Genomic DNA, 27,122 nt, shown 5'->3' on the forward strand with positions numbered 1-27,122 from the left:
AGGTTAAGCTACATTGATCGTAATGCTTGAAATGGAGACCGTTTGGGAACATCGCAATTTTACATCATTTTACACGTTTTAATTTTGTGAATTGGTCTGATATGAGTTGAGAATGCTGAGAAATTGATTTCTAGAATTTATTATAATTATTATTATTTTTTATAAAGGGGAAATCAGACATACTCCCCCCGTTGAACGAGCACGCGTTCAACAGAGAAGTGTTTTAAAAAAATTTGTTAGTTTAGAAGCTCATATTTGGTGCTTGTCTGAACTTATGGGGAGGCGGCAAAGCTTGGAAACCGGGCGCCGTAAAGTCCCCGTGGTGGTCTTGACATCGACGACGCGTGTGACGTCATCAGGGCCCGGAAAGCACTTGGTGATTCGTCCTAATCTCCATTGCTGAGGAGGTAAATTATTGTCTTGAATAATGACGAGATCATCAATTTTTATTGGATCAGTTTCTTGAGTCCATTTTGATCGCTGCCTCAAACAGTTGATGTACTCATTTTTCCATGTTTGCCAAAAATGTTGACTGGCTTTGTTTATCAAGCCCCATCTATCCACACGATTAGAAGGGGTTTCTGTTAGATTTTCTTCGGGTAAGGCGTTGAGTGGGCGACCAACAAGAAAATGACCTGGGGTCAAGGCGTCCATATCTGAGGGATCTGTTGATAGCGGGCAGAGCGGCCTAGAGTTCATTATTGCCTCCACTCGAGTCACGAGTGTAGTCATTTCCTCGAAGGTGAAAATTTGAGTACCCATGATTCTTTTGAGATGATGTTTTGCGGATTTTATCCCTGCTTCATGTAGTCCACCAAAATTTGGCGCGGAAGCGGGCTGAAAATGCCAATTGATTTCCTTTTTGCTTAGATTTTCCGCAATGCTTGTTTCATTAGTTTTTAAGAATGCATATAGCTCTTTTAAAGAGTTATTCATTCCTACGAAGTTGGTACCGTTATCAGAGAACATATTTTTGCATAATCCTCTGCGAGAGACAAATCGAGCTAATGCGCCTTCAAAGGCCTTTGTAGTCAATTCGCTTACAAATTCCAGGTGTACTGCTTTAGTAGCCATACAAATAAATAGGGCTAGATACCCCTTCGTTTGCCTTGCATTTCTGAGCTTGTTTTCTTTGACTTGGAATGGTCCGCCGTAGTCACACGCTGTATTGAGAAACGGATATGCTGCCTGAACCCTCCATTTTGGTAAATCGCCCATAAGTGGCTGCGTGAATTTTGGTCTGACTTTAAAGCACTGGATGCACTTTTGAAGTTTAGATCTGACTACAGCACGCCCATTAATTATCCAAAATCGCTGATTGATTGCTGCTAAAGTTGAGCTGGGACCGCCGTGAAGTGTCATATCATGATAATAGTCGATTACCAGTTGAGTGAAATGATGATTTTTAGGCAATAAAATGGGAAATTTGAAGTCGTAGCTCATGTCTGAGTGCCTGAGTCGACCACCGACTCGCAATAATCCCTGTTCATCTAAAAAAGGACGAAGTTTGCATAAAGAGGCAGGGCTCTCTTTTTTCTCGCTCAGTGTTTTGATCTCTGCTTTAAATTCTTTGCCTTGAATAATTTTTATCCACCAGTGCCGGGCTTCTTGTAGCTCCGCACTGGAAATCTGTCCAGTTCTTTTCTGGGTAGGATGCCGGGTATTATGGATAAATCTCAACATCCAAACGGTGGTTCTGAGCAGAGGAACAAATCCTGAAAATGATTTTAAGAAAGTTTCCTCCCATGATTCTTGTTTATTTTGTACCAGCGTGACGATGTCCGGTAGTTTGTCGATGATTTCTGCTTTGCTTTCTGGGTCAAATGGACTCAACTTCGGCCATTTTTCTTCTGGCTCTTGCAACCATTTTGGTCCATGCCACCATAAACTGTTGTCGGCCAATCTGTCTGGCATGCAGCCTCGGCTGGCCAGATCGCTCGGATTATCTTCAGACTTGACATGCCCCCAATGTTGAGGTGTTAATACTTCTAAAATTCGAGTAACTCGATTAGCGACGAATACTTTGAGCCGGTAGGGAGGAGTTTGGAGCCATGATAAGACGACTGTGGAGTCTGAATAGGCGAACACCTTCCTGATTGGATGAGCCATTGAACATATGTAGTGAGCAGCATCTAGTAGCTCTGTTAATAGCGCCGCCCCCTGCAACTCCAGCCTGGGGATGCTCATCGGTTTGAGCGGTGCCACCTTAGTTTTCGCCATTAAAAGGCTGGTTTTGACCTCACCGGAGCTGCTTTCGACCCTCAGATACACATTGCCGCTGTATCCTAATTTACTGGCGTCGCTAAAACCGACAAGATCAAATTTTACTCCATTGATCAGAGACACATGACGCGGAATACGGATCTCGGAAATTTTGATGAGTTCTTCGGTGTACTTTTTCCACTGTGCTTGAAGCTCGAGGGGCACCGCCTCGTCCCAATCTATGCCTAATAACCACAGTTGTTGAAGAAATTGCTTGCCTTTTAGCATAATTGGTGATATCAGGCCAAGTGGATCAAAGATTTGGGCGACAACTGAGGCGATACCTCTTTTTGTGTACACCGGTGTGATTTTCTCAACCTTGAATGAGAATATATCGCTGCTTGGCTGCCATTGTAATCCGAGAAGCGATTCGGAACTGTCTGCATCTGAAAATTCTACTGGAGTTTTGAGATTGGACTCCGGCAAGTCCACCAATATTTCTGGGTCATTGCTTGACCACTTTTTCAGCTCCATGTTGCATTCACCGGCGCATTCGATTATTTCATCTCTTGCGTGTTTTGTCTCTTGAATAGAATCTGCTCCGGCCAAAATGTCATCGACGAAAACCTTTTTTGTGAGAATTTCTTTGGCTACGGGATATTTTTCGCCAGTATTTTCGCCGTGCTGGCGCATGGTGCGCAGACATACATAAGGAGAGGATGTTACTCCATATGTAACTGTTTGCAGTTCATATTCCTTGATGGGCTGAGAAGGATCTTCGCGCCATAATATTCGCTGATATGGCCGATCCTCTTGATTAACTAAAATTTGGCGGTACATTTTGCAAACATCTGCTGTGAAAACATAACGCGGAAATCTGAATAGAGTTAACACTTGAATGATGTCTGTCTGTAATTTTTCTCCCTTCAGAACCACATCGTTTAATGCTTTGCCAGACGTAGTTTTCATTGAGGCATCAAAAACCACTCGCATTTTTGAGCTTGTGCTGGTTTGTTTCCATATCCCATGGTGGGGAATGTAATATTTGCCCTGACCTATCGAATCATTATCTACTTGTTTCATATGCCCGAGCTCCTCATATTCCTTCATGAAATCTTTGTACGCGTTTCTGAAGTCTGGGTTTCCATTTAATCGATGCTCTAACTTGATCAGTCGATTTTTTGCAAGATGATAAGAATCCCCAAGATTCATTTTTTCTTCGGTGAGAAGCATAGGGACTGAATATCTACCATCGCTGTCTCTTGAGTGCTTTTCCGTGAAAAGTTCCTCAGCTAAGAGGTCATTTGGACTTTTGACTGGCCTTGACGGGGGCTCCTCTATCTCCCAATGTCGTCGAAGGCAAGTTTCAATTGGTTCTGAATTGATGGACAGCAAAGCAGTGATTGGTGCTGATTCTGAGGTTGTCACTGCTGCTATGCGTGTTGCGTCATGCGGGGCGCTAAATTTGCCCGTCATAACCCATCCATAAATGCTGCTTAGCGCTATTGGCCAATTTTCATCGAGAATGATTTTTCTGCCATCATAAATATGAGGGTACAGGTCGGCTCCAATTAGTAGATCTACCGGGCCTGGTTTCATCCACTCTGGATCTGCCAAAGTCAATGTCCTGAGAGGTTTGCTCATTGTGTTGGGAAGACTTATATTTGGCAGATCGGTGGTGATTTTTGTCATTATTGTCGCTGTTGATGTGAATACTGGCTGCGATTCAATGCGAGACTTGATCTCACATTCTACAGTACCATGAATATCATTGACTGCCTGGTTGCCTAACCCTGAAATTGGAGGCGCTTCCTTGTGGATTTTTAGACCCAATTTGTGTGCACAGCGCTTAGTTATAAATGTAGACATGGCAGCACTGTCGATGAGTCCTCTGACAGGTTGATAACCACCAAATGAATCTTTGACTAGAACTAGAGCAGTTCCTAGAATGCATGCGTATTCCTTTGGTTTTGAGTTGGAAACCATAGCTGTCTTGGGAGGTTTTGATGAATCTTGATTTGACGTGTCTTCTAAGTGTAGAAGTGAATTATGCCTTTTATGGCATGTTTTGCAGGTGTATTGGTTCTTACAAACCGAACTGGAGTGATTGAATTTCATGCAGTTGAAACACAGGTTTTTCTCTTTGACGAATGATCGGCGTTCAGGGATTGATTTAGCTAAAAATGATTCGCAAAAATAAATGGGATGGTCTTGAGTGCAGCATGGACATTTTTGTTGAGACGAACTCTGTTTCGGCTTAACTGAGGCCGTGAGTGTCTGCTTTGATGGTGGTTGCTTGTGTTTCGGCTTAGTTGACTTGGCTGCCGAACCATCTAATTGAAGGCACTCTTTTTCGAGGAAATCCACTAGGCTATCGATGGTGGGATATTTCGTTTCCGTGCCTCGAAAATCATCAAACCGTTTTCGAAAGTAATTATTTAACTTTTGTACCATGACTGCAGTGAGCATTGAAGAGTACTCGGACAGTTTGTGATCGAGGCCCTCCAATGCCTGGGTGTGCTCCCTGTATTTTGTCAGAAGTGCAGGAATTTGCTGGACATCCTTCACTTCTGGCAAGTCAAGCAACCCGTTGAAGTGATGAAAAATATGCCTTCTTTCACATTGAAAGCGCTGACATAATATTTCCCAAGCCACATCATAATTTGAGTCGGTGATGTCTAACCCTTTTACCAAGTCCAGTGCCTCGCCCTTCAATGACGTGAGAAGGTACTGGAACTTTTTAACTTTCGCTAACTCATTTACATTATGGACAGAGACCATGAATAAATTATAAAAACTTCTCCAATCCTCTAATTTTCCAGTGAATTGAGGTAATTCAAGTTTTGGAAGTCGAACATTTGAGGATGAATGACTTTTAACATGAGTACTATGATTATTGGATACCTCAATTTTCGATGTTTTAGGAGTGAGCGAAAGAAAACGGACTTCGGCTGCAAGTATTGTCTCGTCAAATTCTACCTGCGCCTGTTCGATGTCTATTTTGGAATTAATAGGTAAATCAGAATTGAGACCTATTAATTCTGCTTGAATTAGATCGAATTTATCCTGGAACCCTGACAATCGATCGAACAAAGGTTTAAATTGCTCAGAATTTTCATCTGAAAGCTCATCATTGAATGTTTTTTCTATGGCCTTAACCCTAGAAAAAACTATATCTCGTTTTTTCTGAAGTGAGTCTGCTAATTTTTCACTTTCATTTACCTCAGGAGAATGAAGATTGCGTCGTTTCACCATTATGAATTAATTCTGGACTGTAAATATGCAAGTTATAATCCGGCCCGAGGGACCAAAAAATGAAGAGTGACGGCTCAAAAAATGATGAAAAAACAACAACAGACCTAAAGGTTGAAAGTGAATTGTACCGAGGGACCAATTGAAGAAATGATAGGAAAGAAAGAAAAGATGGAATAGGATATGAGGTATTGAAGCGAGACAAGTGAAGAGCCGCAGCGACCCCCCAATTTGCCTTGGCTCGGAAAATGAGAGTGAGAAGAGAAAGATTTGAGGTGACTGCAAAATTGATTTAATGATCTGGAAGAGATCCTGCTTGGAGTTTTTATTTTTACCAGACTCAGAGTGAATCGGCTACTATCCTTGGATAGGAAACCTGAAGGGTTACCAGGCGTATAGTACACCGGCTTCTGCAGTGAGCAGGAAAACCAGAAGGGTTTGAATATTGAGAGCTGTGTGCTATTGCACTTATTATTAATTCCAGATTCCGAAGAATTGGCTTCTCCAAATTGGAGGTGGTATACAAACTGTATGAGTCCGAAATAGAGATGACTTGAATGTGAATAATTTTGAATGCTTGAAAAGATGAATTTGCTTCGTTCTGTGTAATGATGACCGCTAATGCTTGACCTTGGTGCCAATATAACGGGAAACTGAACTTCGGTCTTGATCCAAAAAACGCCAATTTCTTGCTGAGCTCCTTAGGATGTTTCTTCAGCTGCTTGCTTGGCTTGATTTGACTTGATCCTTGTTGAGAGCTTGAGAGTGAGGTGCTTCTTGGTCGACTGCTGCATTCAGAGTGAATTAATTAGCGACTTGCGGGTATATTTATATGCAGATTTCCTTTGTGTGCGAATGCGGGAAACCAACTTGCTTGTGATTGGTCGGTTGGCGAAGCAAGAGTGAATTGGGCGGGAAAGCTGCCGCTGGCCGCTGAATTTGTATTGCGCGGGCTCTGTTGTGGCGAAGTTCAAATCTCGTGCGCCGCGGTGACTTGTGATTGGCTGCGGCAGGTACTGCGATTGCGCGCTGACTCGTCATTGGCGGCGGCGCTTGCGTGCTGCTGAACAAAGGATCTCATTACTGCGCGGTTGAAAGTTGACGTCTAGTGCAGAGTTGTTCGCCCGATCACCAAGGTTAAGCTACATTGATCGTAATGCTTGAAATGGAGACCGTTTGGGAACATCGCAATTTTACATCATTTTACACGTTTTAATTTTGTGAATTGGTCTGATATGAGTTGAGAATGCTGAGAAATTGATTTCAAGAATTTATTATAATTATTATTATTTTTTATAAAGGGGAAATCAGACATACTCCCCCCGTTGAACGAGTGCGCGTTCAACAGAGAAGTGATTTCAAAAAATTTGTTAGTTTAGAAGCTCATATTTGGTGGCCCTGAAAAGGGCCGTTTTATGTGATGGTTAAGCTTGAAGCTTAGTCGAACAATCGGCGATGATGTCGAGCGGAGCGTTTGCGATTGCGTAGCTGGGTACCCGTAGGTTTCTCTCCGAATTTTGCTTTGCTCTTGTATACTTGATAACGTCTTTTCCTTTGATCGACTTTGTTATTTCCAGTGTTATCGTAGTAGAACACCGTCGGCGAAGAGAAGGGTATGAAGTTTGGTATGCGATCCGGGGAAAATCGCTCCGATCCACGGCAAGGAATAAAATGATGCCCGTTGCTTGGAGGTGGTGTTCGTGACCTGGGTGGGGTGCATGGTTTCTGTTGATCGTTCAACTGGTGATGGCATGGTGAATAATGTGACAGGTTTCTTGACTTTAGCTGCTTTCCTTTGGGCTCACGGCGGATTTTGGAAGGCGCTGTGATTTTTTTTGCTGTGACCTTTTTTCTCGGTGGAGCTGCTTTCCATTCTTTGTTTTTGACAACAGATGCCGGTAGGTGGTCGTGAGGGTCAGCCGATCGTCGCTTGGATTGCCGTGCCGGTTTCAATGGAATTGGCTCTATTAGCTGAGCCAACCTTGTTGGTCGTGTTTGAGTTCTTGTGGTGAAGTTGTCAGGCAGCTCCTTGGCGGGGTCAAAGTTCAATAGCGTTGACAAAATATCCATCGTGCTCCAGGTACTTGACTTGACTTCTCGAAAGGTTGCAGGTGAATGAAATTTTATTCGTGATGTCCTCCTTTTATAGGGAAAAAATTTTTTGCGCGCGCAAAATTTTGGCGGGACAAATGATTACTGAAGTTGAATTTCGCGCGCAATCCCTGTTGGCGAGAAGACGCCCTATTGGTCCTTGTCTGAACTTATGGGGAGGCGGCAAAGCTTGGAAACCGGGCGCCGTAAAGTCCCCGTGGTGGTCTTGACATCGACGACGCGTGTGACGTCATCAGGGCCCGGAAAGCACTTGGTGATTCGTCCTAACCTCCATTGCTGAGGAGGTAAATTATTGTCTTGAATAATGACGAGATCATCAATTTTTATTGGATCAGTTTCTTGAGTCCATTTTGATCGCTGCCTCAAACAGTTGATGTACTCATTTTTCCATGTTTGCCAAAAATGTTGACTGGCTTTGTTTATCAAGCCCCATCTATCCACACGATTAGAAGGGGTTTCTGTTAGATTTTCTTCGGGTAAGGCGTTGAGTGGGCGACCAACAAGAAAATGACCTGGGGTCAAGGCGTCCATATCTGAGGGATCTGTTGATAGCGGGCAGAGCGGCCTAGAGTTCATTATTGCCTCCACTCGAGTCACGAGTGTAGTCATTTCCTCGAAGGTGAAAATTTGAGTACCCATGATTCTTTTGAGATGATGTTTTGCGGATTTTATCCCTGCTTCATGTAGTCCACCAAAATTTGGCGCGGAAGCGGGCTGAAAATGCCAATTGATTTCCTTTTTGCTTAGATTTTCCGCAATGCTTGTTTCATTAGTTTTTAAGAATGCATATAGCTCTTTTAAAGAGTTATTCATTCCTACGAAGTTGGTACCGTTATCAGAGAACATATTTTTGCATAATCCTCTGCGAGAGACAAATCGAGCTAATGCCCCTTCAAAGGCCTTTGTAGTCAATTCGCTTACAAATTCCAGGTGTACTGCTTTAGTAGCCATACAAATAAATAGGGCTAGATACCCCTTCGTTTGCCTTGCATTTCTGAGCTTGTTTTCTTTGACTTGGAATGGTCCGCCGTAGTCACACGCTGTATTGAGAAACGGATATGCTGCCTGAACCCTCCATTTTGGTAAATCGCCCATAAGTGGCTGCGTGAATTTTGGTCTGACTTTAAAGCACTGGATGCACTTTTGAAGTTTAGATCTGACTACAGCACGCCCATTAATTATCCAAAATCGCTGATTGATTGCTGCTAAAGTTGAGCTGGGACCGCCGTGAAGTGTCATATCATGATAATAGTCGATTACCAGTCGAGTGAAATGATGATTTTTAGGCAATAAAATGGGAAATTTGAAGTCGTAGCTCATGTCTGAGTGCCTGAGTCGACCACCGACTCGCAATAATCCCTGTTCATCTAAAAAAGGACGAAGTTTGCATAAAGAGGCAGGGCTCTCTTTTTTCTCGCTCAATGTTTTGATCTCTGATTTAAATTCTTTGCCTTGAATAATTTTTATCCACCAGTGCCGGGCTTCTTGTAGCTCCGCACTGGAAATCTGTCCAGTTCTTTTCTGGGAAGGATGCCGGGTATTATGGGTAAATCTCAACATCCAAACGGTGGTTCTGAGCAGAGGAACAAATCCTGAAAATGATTTTAAGAAAGTTTCCTCCCATGATTCTTGTTTATTTTGTACCAGCGTGACGATGTCCGGTAGTTTGTCGATGATTTCTGCTTTGCTTTCTGGGTCAAATGGACTCAACTTCGGCCATTTTTCTTCTGGCTCTTGCAACCATTTTGGTCCATGCCACCATAAACTGTTGTCGGCCAATCTGTCTGGCATGCAGCCTCGGCTGGCCAGATCGCTCGGATTATCTTCAGACTTGACATGCCCCCAATGTTGAGGTGTTAATACTTCTAAAATTCGAGTAACTCGATTAGCGACGAATACTTTGAGCCGGTAGGGAGGAGTTTGGAGCCATGATAAGACGACTGTGGAGTCTGAATAGGCGAACACCTTCCTGATTGGATGAGCCATTGAACATATGTAGTGAGCAGCATCTAGTAGCTCTGTTAATAGCGCCGCCCCCTGCAACTCCAGCCTGGGGATGCTCATCGGTTTGAGCGGTGCCACCTTAGTTTTCGCCATTAAAAGGCTGGTTTTGACCTCACCGGAGCTGCTTTCGACCCTCAGATACACATTGCCGCTGTATCCTAATTTACTGGCGTCGCTAAAACCGACAAGATCAAATTTTACTCCATTGATCAGAGACACATGACGCGGAATACGGATCTCGGAAATTTTGATGAGTTCTTCGGTGTACTTTTTCCACTGTGCTTGAAGCTCGAGGGGCACCGCCTCGTCCCAATCTATGCCTAATAACCACAGTTGTTGAAGAAATTGCTTGCCTTTTAGCATAATTGGTGATATCAGGCCAAGTGGATCAAAGATTTGGGCGACAACTGAGGCGATACCTCTTTTTGTGTACACCGGTGTGATTTTCTCAACCTTGAATGAGAATATATCGCTGCTTGGCTGCCATTGTAATCCGAGAAGCGATTCGGAACTGTCTGCATCTGAAAATTCTACTGGAGTTTTGAGATTGGACTCCGGCAAGTCCTCCAATATTTCTGGGTCATTGCTTGACCACTTTTTCAGCTCCATGTTGCATTCACCGGCGCATTCGATTATTTCATCTCTTGCGTGTTTTTCCACGAAAAGTTCCTCAGCTAAGAGGTCATTTGGACTTTTGACTGGCCTTGACGGGGGTTCCTCTATCTCCCAATGTCGTCGAAGGCAAGTTTCAATTGGTTCTGAATTGATGGACAGCAAAGCAGTGATTGGTGCTGATTCTGAGGTTGTCACTGCTGCTATGCGTGTTGCGTCATGCGGGGCGCTAAATTTGCCCGTCATAACCCATCCATAAATGCTGCTTAGCGCTATTGGCCAATTTTCATCGAGAATGATTTTTCTGCCATCATAAATGTGAGGATACAGGTCGGCTCCAATAAGTAGATCTACTGGGCCTGGTTTCATCCACTCTGGATCCGCCAAAATCAATGTCCTGAGAGGTTTGCTCATTGTGTTGGGAAGACTTATATTTGGCAGATCGGTGGTGATTTTTGTCATTATTGTTGCTGTTGATGTGAACACTGGCTGCGATTCAATGCGAGACTTGATCTCACATTCCACAGTACCATGAATATCATTGACTGCTTGATTGCCTAACCCTGAAATTGGAGGCGCTTCTTTGTGGATTTTTAGACCCAATTTGTTTGCACAGCGCTTAGTTATAAATGTAGACATGGCAGCACTGTCGATGAGTCCTCTGACAGGTTGATAACCACCAAATGAATCTTTGACTAGAACTAGAGCAGTTCCTAGAATGCATGCGTATTCCTTTGGTTTTGAGTTGGAAACCATAGCTGTCTTGGGAGGTTTTGATGAATCTTGATTTGACGTGTCTTCTAAGTGTAGAAGTGAATTATGCCTTTTATGGCATGTTTTGCAGGTGTATTGGTTCTTACAAACCGAACTGGAGTGATTGAATTTCATGCAGTTGAAACACAGGTTTTTCTCTTTGACGAATGATCGGCGTTCAGGGATTGATTTAGCTAAAAATGATTCGCAAAAATAAATGGGATGGTCTTGAGTGCAGCATGGACATTTTTGTTGAGACGAACTCTGTTTCGGCTTAACTGAGGCCGTGAGTGTCTGCTTTGATGGTGGTTGCTTGTGTTTCGGCTTAGTTGACTTGGCTGCCGAACCATCTAATTGAAGGCACTCTTTTTCGAGGAAATCCACTAGGCTATCGATGGTGGGATATTTCGTTTCCGTGCCTCGAAAATCATCAAACCGTTTTCGAAAGTAATTATTTAACTTTTGTACCATGACTGCAGTGAGCATTGAAGAGTACTCGGACAGTTTGTGATCGAGGCCCTCCAATGCCTGGGTGTGCTCCCTGTATTTTGTCAGAAGTGCAGGAATTTGCTGGACATCCTTCACTTCTGGCAAGTCAAGCAACCCGTTGAAGTGATGAAAAATATGCCTTCTTTCACATTGAAAGCGCTGACATAATATTTCCCAAGCCACATCATAATTTGAGTCGGTGATGTCTAACCCTTTTACCAAGTCCAGTGCCTCGCCCTTCAATGACGTGAGAAGGTACTGGAACTTTTTAACTTTCGCTAACTCATTTACATTATGGACAGAGACCATGAATAAATTATAAAAACTTCTCCAATCCTCTAATTTTCCAGTGAATTGAGGTAATTCAAGTTTTGGAAGTCGAACATTTGAGGATGAATGACTTTTAACATGAGTACTATGATTATTGGATACCTCAATTTTCGATGTTTTAGGAGTGAGCGAAAGAAAACGGACTTCGGCTGCAAGTATTGTCTCGTCAAATTCTACCTGCGCCTGTTCGATGTCTATTTTGGAATTAATAGGTAAATCAGAATTGAGACCTATTAATTCTGCTTGAATTAGATCGAATTTATCCTGGAACCCTGACAATCGATCAAACAAAGGTTTAAATTGCTCAGAATTTTCATCTGAAAGCTCATCATTGAATGTTTTTTCTATGGCCTTAACCCTAGAAAAAACTATATCTCGTTTTTTCTGAAGTGAGTCTGCTAATTTTTCACTTTCATTTACCTCAGGAGAATGAAGATTGCGTCGTTTCACCATTATGAATTAATTCTGGACTGTAAATATGCAAGTTATAATCCGGCCCGAGGGACCAAAAAATGAAGAGTGACGGCTCAAAAAATGATGAAAAAACAACAATAGACCTAAAGGTTGAAAGTGAATTTTACCGAGGGACCAATTGAAGAAATGATAGGAAAGAAAGAAAAGATGGAATAGGATATGAGGTATTGAAGCGAGACAAGTGAAGAGCCGCAGCGACCCCCCAATTTGCCTTGGCTCGGAAAATGAGAGTGAGAAGAGAAAGATTTGAGGTGACTGCAAAATTGATTTAATGATCTGGAAGAGATCCTGCTTGGAGTTTTTATTTTTACCAGACTCAGAGTGAATCGGCTACTATCCGTGGATAGGAAACCTGAAGGGTTACCAGGCGTATAGTACACCGGCTTCTGCAGTGAGCAGGAAAACCAGAAGGGTTTGAATATTGAGAGCTGTGTGCTATTGCACTTATTATTAATTCCAGATTCCGAAGAATTGGCTTCTCCAAATTGGAGGTGGTATACAAACTGTATGAGTCCGAAATAGAGATGACTTGAATGTGAATAATTTTGAATGCTTGAAATGATGAATTTGCTTCGTTCTGTGTAATGATGACCGCTAATGCTTGACCTTGGTGCCAATATAACGGGAAACTGAACTTCGGTCTTGATCCAAAAAACGCCAATTTCTTGCTGAGCTCCTTAGGATGTTTCTTCAGCTGCTTGCTTGGCTTGATTTGACTTGATCCTTGTTGAGAGCTTGAGAGTGAGGTGCTTCTTGGTCGACTGCTCTGCCGTGCAACGCAAGAACGCCGTAACTCCACTGCCGCGCGAACCGAGAAAATGACTCTCAAAGTTTTCATCCTCTCCTTTTATCCCTTTTGAAATTTTTGAAGTTTTTTTATGTCATTTCGCTTCTTGACACACTTGTGAGTCTAACTTTATTAAAAAATCGTACTAAAGGCGCCTATTGCTCTCAATAATGCTGCGTGAACAGGGATGCCTCGGATAAGCGGCGTTTTTAGTTTGTAGGGCTAGGCCGGCCGCAGTGGCTCTTACAGTGGGAAAGTGCCGCTTGGTCATCGCTCGGATTTGCGGCATTCTTGCAGTGCATCTGCCGCGCCGTGGGCGCTACCTTTTCGACGAAAAAACCCGACGCTCGATCTGGCTTCAGTCGTCTTTGTGTGATTCTCAAAATCCAGGAGCATTAAGCACGTGATTAACTTTCACATGCATTCAATTCATACCCCAACCCTTACACTTTCCTCTCAGCTGCCAAATTCCTTCATACCCCTTCTTAAGTCATTTCCAAGATTGCCAGATTTTGTTGAAATTCGTACACATCCCTTCATAAAAATAATGCCCAATATTTCCTGACCTTCTTTTAAAATAATCTGAATTCACTGAAGGGACTGATTAGATTTTCAAGATCGCTCCGATGGAATAACGAATTGGACCACATTTACCAATGAAGAACTACTATTTCTGCGCATCCATAAAAAAATATATGCATAAGTAAACAAATGGTACATAGTTTCCTTCTAAAATGAGCGATAAAAAGTTCTCTTTTTAAAAAATGTGGTCCAATTGCCCCGCGTTAAACAGAAAAGAACCAAGCCACATTAGCTATTGCCAAATTGAATTGGGCAATTTAATTTTTTACCGAAAAACGGTTGTGCGGATTTTCTGCGAATTTGAATGAATTTTCTGCGTAGTACGAAGTCAATTTCTCAAAAATGTCAAAGGAATCCGCAAAACCGTTCTCTTGTAAAAGATTAAATCGCTCTATTAAATTTGTCAATAGCTGATGTGGCTTGGTTTCTTTCTGTTTAACGCGGTCCAATTGTCGATTTAGCAAATCGTGAATTTGATCAAATGTAGGTAATATAATTTAGTGATGCAATCATTGAACATCCCAATAATGATTCCACAGAAGGACTAAACCACCAAAGAGGCATTCTAATCAGGAATTTATTATTTAATTGTTCTTTCTATTTTAATATTTTACGCAAAACCATTTATACTAAATAGTTCAGTAAAGGGTATATTGAATCACAGATATCACCAAGGGATCCAAGTAGGATGTTATTTTCATGGTTAATTCAAGAGAGTTATCAGCATTTCGATTCAATATTTTCTGTAAGATCAATTAGAATTTCAATACGAAGAACAGAAGAAAAAGTTAAAAATTTAAAGTGTGTTCTGTTCAAAATATTCCTGTGTGTTCCGTTCAAAATTTTCCCAAGTCGTTTGGATTTAGAACATGACCATTATCATATCAACATTCTACTTGCATCGACAAGAAATTCTTCTAGGTGCAGTTTAGATTAAATGCATATGAGCAAAAATATGATTATAGAAATTTTGAAATTTTGTATGGATATTGACAAACCAAAGAAAAGAAGAAAAGATGTGATTAATCTTTGACTCTTTAATATTTGACCTCTCGCTTAAACTATGTACAAAAAATTAATTAGATTCAACTTAATTTTGCTGAAATGACAAGAGAGTTTGGTAAATTAACGAATAATATTATAAAGAAGAATGAACAAAAAAAAAAAAAACCCACAAGATTATTAAGAATGGGGAAGGAAGCATCTTGATTCTTGAGGAAACAAAATTGAAAACTAAATTGCAATTGTGATACCTTATGAGTTTTCACATGTTATTCTAAAAGAAATTGTAGGAAAAAATAGCTGAATGAATGAATGCCCTTATCAGGCATATAAAGAAAGGCACGCTTTCTGTATTATGGAGCATACAAAGAATCCTTAGGATGGATTAAGAAAAAGGTAAAAAATGATGCCTCCAAAATATGAAATATAATCATCTACATTTAATGGTGTGGGTGCTTATATTAAGGAATTAAGCTGAATTTTCATGATAATAAACAACTGCTTTGACATGTCATTTAAAAATCAATAAAACTCAAACGGTGAATACCTGAAGTACGCACTTATTAGTTTACTAACCTACCTATCGGATCATATCTTAGTTCTTCCTTCGTTATGCAACTTTGAAAATCATTAATACAGACTAATAATCCGATTTCCTTTTCATATGGGTCATGTAAATTGCACCTCAACATTATCACATTCTTGACTTGCAAGGAGCCCACTCTTGCTGCATCAATAATTTAATCAGACAATCAAATAGTGAAATTTAAAAAGAAATGACTTTGAGAGTACAAAGTAGCACATTAAGAACAACGAATATTGCCAAAACATGAAAAATAATCGTATTTAAAAATCTAAACTTTAACTATAATGACTTATCTACATTAAAAACTAAAGATTTTCCTCCCTCTCACGCGTCTTGATAAAATACGCATGTAATCGCGGAGAAAAATTATTGAAAAAGAAGAGCAAAAAAAAAAATCAATTCAAGTCTCGAAAGTTTCAAATCTAACTCTGCGTTTTTTTTTAATTTTTTTTTAATTTTCTTGCAGAGAAATAACACATGCGATCAGTCGACTTTTAAAAATTAAAAATCGTTTCAGCAAAGATTTAACATGTACTTAAAAGTCAGTAGGAAACAAGGAGAATAGCTCATCTCATTACACAGGAAACAATATTTTAATAGATTAAGATTGTTTTATTCAGCGGAAACATCGGGTAGATCCAACCAAAATTTTTTCCTATTATCTGGAATTATTCCTTTCAACTCTGACAAAATTTTCTCCTTTTTAGCAGAGGGAAAGCCGCGCGGCCTTGAAAGATGGCTTGGGACAGGCATACCGTCTGTTTTTGCTGCAATTTTTTTTAAAAAATCTAAAGTTTTAAAGTCTCCATCATAAGAAGATTTGTAATATAGCTGAAAATCACCGCGGACTGCTTTTAAGTACACAATGTCTTTTAAGTAAACTCTTACAGCGGCGTTCTTTAATTTAGCTTGCGATGCATAATCTACCCAATTGAAAAACTCCTGATGCTGCATTGGAATTACCAAGTTCTTCCCATTGTTTGCTGCGGCAACGGCGCTGGCAAAATCTCCAAAATCATAAGTTTTGCCTTGACGCTTCAGAGCCAACTCCACCTGATGATGAAAGCTATCCGCTGACATGAAAGAATGGCCCGGTTCAAAATAAATGAAATGAATCTCAGTCGCTGAAATTTGGGTTGAATTAATTATGAAGACGAGGAAACTCAAAAGTGCCCAATTTTTATTTTGGCCGGCACAGTTATCTAGCCATACTATGATTTTGGTTGCATCTCTCTGCATCAAGAAAAATTTGTAAAAAATGCTGATTATATCCTCTTTCAATCGACCAGTTATGGCTTCATTCCAAATGAAAGCGTGAGGTTGAATTTTTTTACATTTAGTTCCTACTGGCGCAAAAGTTTCATGGTAGGCGATAAGCCGTTGTAAAAATAACACTTTTTTGAACATATCGACACGAGGAAGCATTATGATCTTTTGGAGATCGGCTGAAAAACATACCGTGCCATTTGTGCTGAAGTCGTTGTCCGCATGCTGCCGGTATAATTTTCGGGCTGCGTTTGCCAGGTCTATGTGTTGTTTCCAGGATCGACACACGTCACAATTTTCTTGCAAATTATTCACATCTTTATGCTCGTGCAACTTGAATTCTTCGCAGCTTTCACACTCCTCCAGCCCGAGCTTTGCAAACGATATTCGTTTCTTCTTAACTTGCCTTCTGTATGTTTCATAACAAATTGGGGTGTTCGGATATTTCTGCTTCCAATCCGCATGCATTATTGATATCGAAATATCACTTGGTAGATAACGCATATTTGGAGCATGTTCCCGTCGATAATGAGAAATCACTGGATGAAATGATTCAATATGCTCATCGACGAGCTCCCAAGGACTCCTTTTAACAGATGGAGCTTTGCCTCGCCCGTCGTTAAAAACAGGTAGAATGGTGCTTTTGTCTTGTACTTTAAGAGTATCATGCACAAATCGATCATTTGTTGGCTTGAATCCTAAAGTTGTAAGAAAAAAACCCTTACATACTTCGAGAAGTTTGCCACTTTCAGTCATTAGAAAATAGGAAAATGAATTTTTTCTAATTTCATTCGAGAATTGTCGCCTCCTGATTACCTCCGATTTTGAGCACAAATGCAAAATAAAATTTTTCCTTTCGCACCAATTTAATTCCCAAAACTGAATATTTATTTTTGACCTTCTTTCTTCATTAAAATTTAACAAGCAATTTCTCTTACACGTACAAATAAATGGTAAGACTGGATGCTTTTCTGAAAGAGCTTTTCTTTTCGCGATTATTTTCTCGGCCGGGTCGATGCGGGCTTTTCTTTTCTTCCCCGTCTTTTCTGAATTTACTGGAGAAGAATTACCACTTCCATTATTAGTTTCTGTTTCACAAGGAATCAAAGTAGTAAGATTATTCGTGACTGTGGGTGACGCAGGAATATCCAGGGGGGCAGTAACACTAATCACACTAGACACCGAACTTGGCAGATTTAACGATGAGCTTTCTGTCTTTTCTAAATTTACTGGAGAAGAATTACCACTTTCATTATTAGTTTCTGTTTCACAAGGAATCAAAGTAGTAAGATTATTCGTGACCTTGGGTGACACAGGAATATCCAGGGGGGCAGTAACACTAATCACACTTGACACCGAACTTGGCAGATTTAACGATGAGCTTTCTGTCTTTTCTAAATTTACTGGAGGAGAATCACCACATTCATTATTAGTTTCTGTTTCACAAGGAATCAAAGTAGTAGGATTATTCGTGACTGTGGGTGACACAGGAATATCCAGGGGGGCAGTAACACTAATCACACTTGACACCGAACTTGGCAGATTGAACGATGAGCTTTCCGGATTGATAGGTGAGAGACCAGAGGTTGGTGAGGTTGAAGAAAGTCCTTCCTCGGAACAGGATTTATCGTGAAAAAAGTCGTTTCCTCGCGTTTCTGTAGTTGTAGATGAAATCGGAGTTAAAGGAAGCAGAGCCGGATCAACGGGAACAGGAACAGGTGAGACGGCAGGCTCTGTCGTGGTTGAAGAGGAATTTTTCTCAGTAAGCACTTCTTCACTGTTTTTAAAATGTAAAGCTTTCAACGGTGACCGGATTTTGGGGCGTTTTTTTGACGGTTTATCACCAAAAGAGCAATTTTCTTTATCAGTTAATAATTTCACTTTGAACACACTTTTTTTAAATACATTTTTATTTTCTTGTTCACTCGCGATATTCGAATTCTCGTCCCTTTCTCGGAGGGCCGCTGACAAGATTTTTTTAGTTCTTTTCAGCATTGTGAATTTTACACTACACGTTATCGTAAAAACAGTGAATAAAACACAGAGAATCACACCAAAAATACGTAAAACGGTAACGCGGGCACACACATTTGCCGAAAACACAGACCGGGGGACGGGACGGGTGGAGAAACGGCGAGCGCAGCTAGGTAAAATCGTGCTAACTGGCGGAAAACACCGATCGCTCCCAAGCAAAAACGTCGCAAGCGCCACCTGCACAGTAAAAACGCGGCTCATCCATGCGGCGCCGCTGGATGAGCCGCGTTCTTGTTGTGTACGCGGCGGTTGCGGCGTTCTTGCTGTGTCGAGGTACCACGTTCGGTGGATGTACGGCAAGCGCGGGCTCCATATCTCGGAAACTAACGGTGATATCAGAAATTTGACTTCACCATTAAATTTCCCATGCCCCAATTACCCTATTTTCATATCTAACTCAATTTTTTCAAATTTTGGAGTTACGGCGTTTTTACGTTGGACGGCAGTGCTGCATTCAGAGTGAATTAATTAGCGACTTGCGGGTATATTTATATGCAGATTTCCTTTGTGAGCGAATGCGGGAAACCAACTTGCTTGTGATTGGTCGGTTGGCGAAGCAAGAGTGAATTGGGCGGGAAAGCTGCCGCTGACCGCTGAATTTGTATTGCGCGGGCTCTGTTGTGGCGAAGTTCAAATCTCGTGCGCCGCGGTGACTTGTGATTGGCTGCGGCAGGTACTGCGATTGCGCGCTGACTTGTCATTGGCGGCGGCGCTTGCGCGCTGCTGAACAAAGGATCTCATTACTGCGCGGTTGAAAGTTGACGTCTAGTGCAGAGTTGTTCGCCCGATCACCAAGGTTAAGCTACATTGATCGTAATGCTTGAAATGGAGACCGTTTGGGAACATTGCAATTTTACATCATTTTACACGTTTTAATTTTGTGAATTGGTCTGATATGAGTTGAGAATGCTGAGAAATTGATTCCATGAATTTATCATAATTATTATTATTTTTTAGAAAGGGGAAATCAGACATTGCACAAACAAAGAGAGTAAACCGTCCTTTAAGGGTGCATCTCAAGAGAGCGATAACTTCAAAGCGGAGGGAAGCGCGTCATGTCTCTGCACGCACGCTGAAGACGTCACTTACTGGTCTCATGACGAGACTTGACGTTGGAGTTATGACGTGTCGCGAGCATAACCAAAACGTACAACCAACTCAACAGCTGCCTGTTTGTGCGCTCAGAGAAAATATATTTTAGAGACCGCGCAGTTACAATAGTTAGTTAGTTGAGAAAATTCCTAACTATTTCACCTTGCGATGCCATTAACTCGTAAGAATAAACAAACTATCACAAAGAAACCCGTTCCCTCAGGTTACTCAATTGACTTTTGAAGCTATGTTTACATGTTGAACCAATCGATATCGATACAATCTCACATGTTTGATGTATCGAATACGATCCATTTAAGCAATATAATCGAGTAGGGCTAAAGATAAATTCGGAGATCAATGCTATTTGAGCCTTAATGATGGTTGATGAGAAACTTTTTAAGCAATAAATAAATAAAAAAAAAAAAAAAACTAGTATACCGATTACTTTCTTTTTCCCATTATCTCTTCTTCCTTTTTCTGTTTTGTTATCTTTTCTTCTTCTACTTTTTCTACATTCCTCTCTTTCACTTTGCTTTTTCCTATGGAGATGGGTGCTTTTGTGGATGAGTCAAAATTAGTGATTCCTTATTGCAAAATGTAGTCCAATCATTTCGATGACCAAAGAGCGAAACCACGTATCTCTACGTTGCGATGTCGCAGACTTCCTGTCATACTTCATGGTTTCCTTTTTAAACTAGGCAACGCAATTCAGTCAAGCAGATATGCAAAATTGTAATTTATTTAAAGTGTCCTCTTTATCTATAGTTTTGTCTATCAATTTCAACAATCAGCCCGCTGCTTAAAAATGGAATGCGTTCAACAGAGAGGAACCAAGCCACATCAGATGTTGCCAAATTTAACTGGGCAATTCAATTTTTTACGAGAGACGTTTGTGCGGATTTCCTTGAAAATAAGGAATTTGCTTCGTACACGGAGAAAAAAACCTCGTGCGTGGGGCCCGAAGTTTAGGTCATATGGATCTCTGTAGTTTTCGGATTGAGCATCTGAACACTTTAGGTTTAGCTGTCGAGGTTCGGATCACACATCTGAAACTTCAGTTCTTACATCTGAAGTACTTCAGATGTGAGAACCGAAGTTTTTCGGATGTGAGAACCGAAGTTTTTCGGATGTGAAAACCGAAGTACTCCAGATGTAAGAACTGAAGTTTCAGATGTGTGTTCCAAACCTCAGCAGCTGGACCTAAAGTGTTCAGATGCTCAATCCGAAAACTTCAGAGATCCATATAACCTAAACTTCGGGTCCCACGCACGATATTTTTTTCTCCGTGCACTATGGAAAAAATTCACTGAAATTTGCACTAAAATCCGCACAACCGTTTTCATGTAAAAAATTAAATTTGGCAATGGTTAATGAGGCTTGGTTTCTTTCTGTTTAACGCGGTCCAAATAATGATCAGGCATTTTCATTCTTGAGTATTACAATTCGCGACCCATTTGGCGTTACGCGTTACACAGATGAGCGTTTGTCGAGGCTAAGCGTGATGAATGCTAATCTCCCAACGATCGCATGTCTGTCAACTGCAATGCGGTGCGCTGAGCACATGCCGAGCGGGCCGCCTCCCCGATTCACGACCCCGAATTTGCCATTCCACCCTGCTCTGACGTCACTCGTCAAAAATTTCACGCAGCCTTAGAGAGGAGTTGACCTGAGCATTATTTTCAAGCATAGAGTACATAGAGTCGTAATGTAAATGGGAGAGCTGGCCGCTGGCGCCATGTTCTGCTCGACGAATTCCGAGCCTGGTGTGCGCCGAGTTCGGGTCGCTTTTTCGATACATGTTCGATCCAAAATGGCGGTGTGGAATACGTGGTAATTCCTATCTCCTTTGTTGTTCTTGTTGATGTCATCGGATGGCCGGGTACCCGTCAATCGCAAACAATCGATTATGTATCGAAAAAGTGACCCGGCGTCACACAGGAGTCTCGGAATTCGGGACATGGAAAATGCTTAAAAGTGGCGCCAGCTCTCCCACTTACATTACGACTCTATGTACTCTATGTTTTCAAGCTAGTTGCTTCGGTGCGTGAAACATGATGTGATAGGATTCAAAGAGTAAGGGCCGTATAGATCGTTTTCGATAGTGGTTCGATGTATCGTTTGGTTCAAAACAATAGGACATGACCTCAAACAAAACTTTCAGGATTTCAGTCGGAAAAGCTGAAAATGAGAAAATTCCTGACTATTTCACCTTGCGATGCCATTTAATACTCATAAGAATTATAAATCTATCAGAAAACCCCGTTTCCTTAGATTAATCGATTGACTTTCGAGGCTATGTTTACATGTTGAACCAATCGATATCGATACAATCGCACCTATTTGATGTATCGAAAACGATCTATTCTACAGTGGCAAGGAAGAACGACGTATGAGCCTACAGGCGTTGCCAACTCTCCTTCGACAAATCACAAATTCACAGGAAAATTTGTGAATATTTCTCATCCGATTTTGTAGAGGAGTTCGTTCGTAATTTTATCTGAAAAGTCCGAAAATTCGAGGGGAAAAAATTCATAAGTTTCCTCAAAAATAAATATTTTCTGAGAGAAAATTTGGCAATACTCGCATGCTCATATGGCGTATTTACTTATCACGGTAGTATTCTACCATGCAAAGGAAAAACGTCGTATGACCTTCAGACGTTGCCGAATTTTCTTCGATGAAACACAACATTTTCGGGAAATTTGCAATTATTTTTCCGACTATCCAATGCTCATATTTTGGTCTAGAATATTTGCAAATTTCAAGAGCTATGCATAACTTTCCTCCTAATCACACATTTTAGCTGGATAAATTTGGCAACTTTTGAATGTTTATACGGTGTTCTTCCTCAGCGTGGCAGTATTCGTGGTGCCGTATTCTCAGGACCGCATTCATAGACGTTCCTTAAACCACGCCTTTCCCCAAGCAACAATTTCTGCTCTCGAGTCGCAAGCACTAATCTCGATCGCGACGATTAAACACCTTCGTTTTTATTTTAAGGTGATTCGATGGACGCCATATTTTGTGTCAGAACGGCATGCGATATGTCGCATCAATTGGTTCCACTTTTTCAGCTACTCATCATTTTTCTCCAATTTTGAGATCGCAATTCTGTTGTCAGGAGACTTAAGCACTAACTTACCAATTTTAACAAATAAATTCAACGTAATAAAGGCGTGGTTTTTTTAGAGAGAAAATATCGCATTCGAGTGCAGTCTCAATATCAGTATCGAATGCGATATTTTTCCTCTAAAAACCACGCCTTTATTACGTTGAATTCGTTTGTCAAAATTGGAAAATGAATTTTTTAGTCCCCTGACAACAGAATTGCGATCTCAAGATTCGAGAAAAATGACGACTAGCCGAAAAAATGGAACTAATCGATGCGATATATCGCATGCCCTTCTGACACAAAATATGGCGTCCATCGAATCACCTTGAATTTTTAAAGTAAATTCAAATGGAAGTCAATAGTTGAAATTTGCATAGAATATTCCGTCCAGCAAGGAACAAAGTAAAAATCCGTAGAAACAGTGTTTGTTGGTTTCTCTTTGAAAAAATAAACCTAACAAGAAATGTGCAACATCGCAACTCGAGATACGTGTTTAGCGACCTTCATTATCGATTAGCATCTATAGGGGCTCGTATTAATTTTAGTTTGTGCCCGCCTTTCATTATTTATAAGCGCAAGTGTTCAAGAGTAGTTAATCGAGTTTCCTGCGGGAGATATTTCAACGACAAACACATTTTACCCGGCTCGCGCTGAAAATAGTTCGGTGAGAGGCAATACATAATATTTCAGGGACACTTTGGAGAACGGAGAACTATAAATTACAGCGTTTGGATCAAGTCAGCTCCTGTGGTCGGCACATGCCTCACTCCGTACAAGGTGCGTACAAGGGAGGAATCTCCACACTTCTTCGTTCTCACGGTTGCCGGAGTTACGATAAATTCCCAAATTTACTAACCTGTGAAACGCGGAGACCCAAACCAAAGGCAACAAAGTAATACTCCTAAACATCCTCTAGCAACAGAATAAACAGATAAAGAGGCACTGGTTTTGATAGAAATCCCTAGGATTTAAAAAAAATTGTAAATTTGAATGAAAACCAAGGTGTTGTAATGAATATGTATTAACTACTGAGGCACCTTTCGGCTTACGCCATCTTCGGAGCACATATTGATCGGAACATTAATATATCACAGTTATTTTACACTAGTTGTTATAAACTTAACAATATACACATCATGGACATCATACGAAAAGTCTGAAAAAATTGATTAAAATTTGATTGAAGTCTAAAAAGTTTAATTTTTTTTTTAGACTTCTCGTATGATGTCCATGATGTGTATATTGTTAAGCTTATGACAAGTAGTGTAAAATAACTGTGATATATTTATGTTCCGATGAATTTGTACTCCGAAGATGGCGTAAGCCGAAAGGTGCCTCAGTAGTTAATAAATATTCATTACAACACCTTGGTTTTCATTCAAATTTACAAATTAAAATGGTGTTGTTCCAATCAAACCTTATTAAAAAAAAGTTTCAACATACTAGTTGTAAAGAGTGCACCTATATCAATGTCTATGCTTGCTGAGGGTAAATTCTGATTTTGACAATGAACAGAAAATAAATTCACACCTTAATATTGCAAAGATAGGTACTTTTGGAAAAGTCAATATATAGCTTTTCACGCCGCGTACGCTGTCCAGGATTTTGGAAATTCGAAAATTTGACTAAACATTTGAGTTTTCCGTTAAAAAACGCCCCCCAACTATCAAGTATCACAAAAATTGATCGAACAGGAGCCGAGGCAGCGTTTTACCTACCAATCCTACAAAGTAAGAAAAATTGCCCGAAAGCCTCAAGAAAAACGATAAGTTGAGTTTCCCTGTAAGAAGTAATACATATTGAAAGTAATTCTGAAGAAATATAACAAAATTTTGTCCTTGTTTTGCTTACGTGCGCCCAAGTTTCATCACACTGCTCAGTCACAAAGCTCAGGAACTGATCGCTAAAGAGTTAGGTTGGGTTAAGTTAGGTCACGCAACTAAACTAACTTCCCGGATACGCTGGAAGTATCACTCGAATTGAAGGCGCCCCAATCCTGAGTTTGCGCGCACTATGTCTACAGCTTGTATTAAGGAGACTTCCTAGGCTTTTTTTTCTCTTTCAGTACATAATAGGCGGCAATTCTGCGAAAAGAAGCTTATGGAAGATTTGATGTTGCCAAATTGCTTCTGATGAAATAAAAATTTTCTTAGTAACGTGTACAGTTTTACAAAAATTTTTATTCTCAAATATTTAACATGCCTCTGTAATTTTTGAGAAAATATAGATATTTTTTCTAAAATTTAAATATTGTAAATTCCCTTGAAATTAATCCTCTTTGTCTTTTCTTCTGTAGATTATTGATATCAGAGCATTGAATAATTGCCGACAAACTTTTTCGTATAACAAACCCTCGAAAAAGTGAAATCCAACCGAAGTTGTTGCATTAGATATGTCTCAGCAATGGTAGTAAAGTGACGTATTTTAAAGCCAAATTGGATCAAAAAGGAGTTTGAATTCTTCAATCTGCCATTGTTTCTGCCGCATAAAGAAAACCGTCTCCGCCAGTATTTCACTTCCATCATCTCACCTTAATGTAAGCCGAATGGGAGGAAGACGCAGTGACCTTAATCGGAAACCCCCGGTATCAGCGCAACTTTTGGCAAAATTTCCAGGTTTCGCCGCTTCCAGTCGAACATGCGGTTCATCGCCTGACGATTTTTGGGATCGTCTAACCCACCCCCGGCGGCGCTTAGCCACCCCCTAATTAGCACCCATTGTTTCCAGGGCGCCACCGTTCCCGCTGGGATATCGCTCACCTTAAATTACTTCCGTCTAATTTGGCCCATCGAGGATGAGACACGAGACATGGCACGAGATCAAGGCGTGACAATGCTCCGAGCATGACGCGCCGCCCAATTTCCTTGCCGGGGGGAGAAGGTGGGGTACCAGGGGTTAAAGAGGGGGTAAGCAGGAGAATTTTAATTCACAACTCACCCGTTAGTGCGCGGAACATCGTACGCGCGCTAGAATTTGCTCCAGATCTGCGCTGGAGCGAAGGCGAGGTCACCTGTTGCCGAATTTTGGGTCCTCTGTCGGGAAAATTTTAGACTTCAAATTTCGATTGGAACTCGCTAGTCGACGGTGAAACTATAAAAATGCGTATCTCGGTGGCGCTCAGCGGATCGAGTCAAACAGAGAGGTTGGGCATAAAAGTTTTGACTAAAACTGCAAATTTTGAAGTTTAATTCATCACATTTTAAATTTTATGGGGTGCTTCTGGAAGGAAATTTCACGAGGAAGCCGATGGAGCACTTTTAAAATCTTGAAGTTTTGATTTAACGGAGTTATAAGCTTTTAAAGTTTCCAAATTTTGTCCGACCTCTCCCATTGACTCAATTCATTGTGTGGCAGGGCTCCGAAATCTCCGCTATACTATTTTATTTTTTAAAAGGAGGACGAATCAACATCATGGCTTGGATTTTATACAGAATGTTCTTCATAAACAGAACAAAAATCACTGAAATTTTCAAAAAATGACGTTTAGTAGTTTCCCATGTGAATTATAAAGGAGGTACGACAAGAAGTCTGCAACACCCCAAACCAAGATACACATTTCTACAGTTTCACCATTTCCACCATCATACTATTACAGGTGCTTTTTTAAGAAATTTGAGATGGCAATTCCTTTTTGCAAAATGTGGTCCATTTCTGTCTCCTCAATTGGTAATAATAGATAAATCTTTGGGCGGTACAAGGAAATTTTTGCGGGGGGTAGGAAGCTACCGCGTCAAGAGAGATCTAGGGTACACTAAATATCACCCAGTCATTTGTTGGTTTCCTCAGCTCCAAATAGATGCTCGGGGGCCTCTGGTAGCTTCAAAGGGAGTCCGGAAAATTCTGTAAAATTTAGTCGGCTCAGGAACAATGTTGAACTGTTCTTACCATCATTGATTGAATGAAAATTTTAAGAGTAAAAAATATGTCCAAAGCGCCAGAAAATAGGGGCCGAAATATCCAGTGCCGTGCCATGCGACGTTTCAAAATTTCTACCTCCATTTTATTTTTTCACAAAGATATTGTTCAACAAAGCTGTCCGAAAATTTCACTGAATTTTCTTTCGGCAGCCGACAAAATTTACTGAAATTTTCAAACAATTTCAACCAACAATTTCTCTGTAAAAAAATAATGGCGGCGGAAATTTTGAAACGGCGCATGGCTTTTGTGATACTATGGTCGAAAGGTGACGATGTTATAAATTTATTCAGCAAAATCTCCTAAATTTGACGGGAAAAAAATTGCTGATTCAACAATTCAATTGCTAAAAACAGTGAGTGCAATGTTTCAACGCAGATTTTACAACAACAAAATGCTACTTTAACCACATTGTAAACTAATTTAACCACGGGGGTGGTTAAAGAAGCATTTTGTTGTTGTAAAATCTGCGTTGAAACATTGCACTCACTGTTTTTAGCAATTGAATTGCTGAA

General features: G+C 40.7%; 3 protein-coding genes across 3 annotated transcripts; all 3 read right to left on the minus strand.

Moving 5' to 3' along the window:
• Positions 1–249: 249 nt before the first annotated feature.
• LOC140225284 (uncharacterized) lies at positions 250–4,983 on the minus strand. The gene has a single exon (XM_072303584.1). The coding sequence runs from the start codon at positions 4,981–4,983 to the stop codon at positions 250–252; it is 4,734 nt and encodes a 1,577-aa protein (XP_072159685.1).
• Positions 4,984–7,695: 2,712 nt separating this feature from the next.
• Positions 7,696–11,733, minus strand: LOC140225285 (uncharacterized). The gene has a single exon (XM_072303585.1). The coding sequence runs from the start codon at positions 11,731–11,733 to the stop codon at positions 7,696–7,698; it is 4,038 nt and encodes a 1,345-aa protein (XP_072159686.1).
• A 1,253-nt stretch (positions 11,734–12,986) lies between these two features.
• On the minus strand, positions 12,987–18,926 carry LOC109042773 (uncharacterized). The gene has a single exon (XM_019059698.2). It carries the CDS (start codon positions 18,684–18,686, stop codon positions 15,798–15,800), a length of 2,889 nt encoding a protein of 962 aa, XP_018915243.2. The 5' UTR covers positions 18,687–18,926; the 3' UTR covers positions 12,987–15,797.
• Between the last annotated feature and the right edge of the window lie 8,196 nt (positions 18,927–27,122).

This window comes from Bemisia tabaci, chromosome 8 (genome assembly GCF_918797505.1).
Source record: "Bemisia tabaci chromosome 8, PGI_BMITA_v3".
NCBI classification, from domain to species: Eukaryota; Metazoa; Arthropoda; class Insecta; order Hemiptera; family Aleyrodidae; genus Bemisia; species Bemisia tabaci.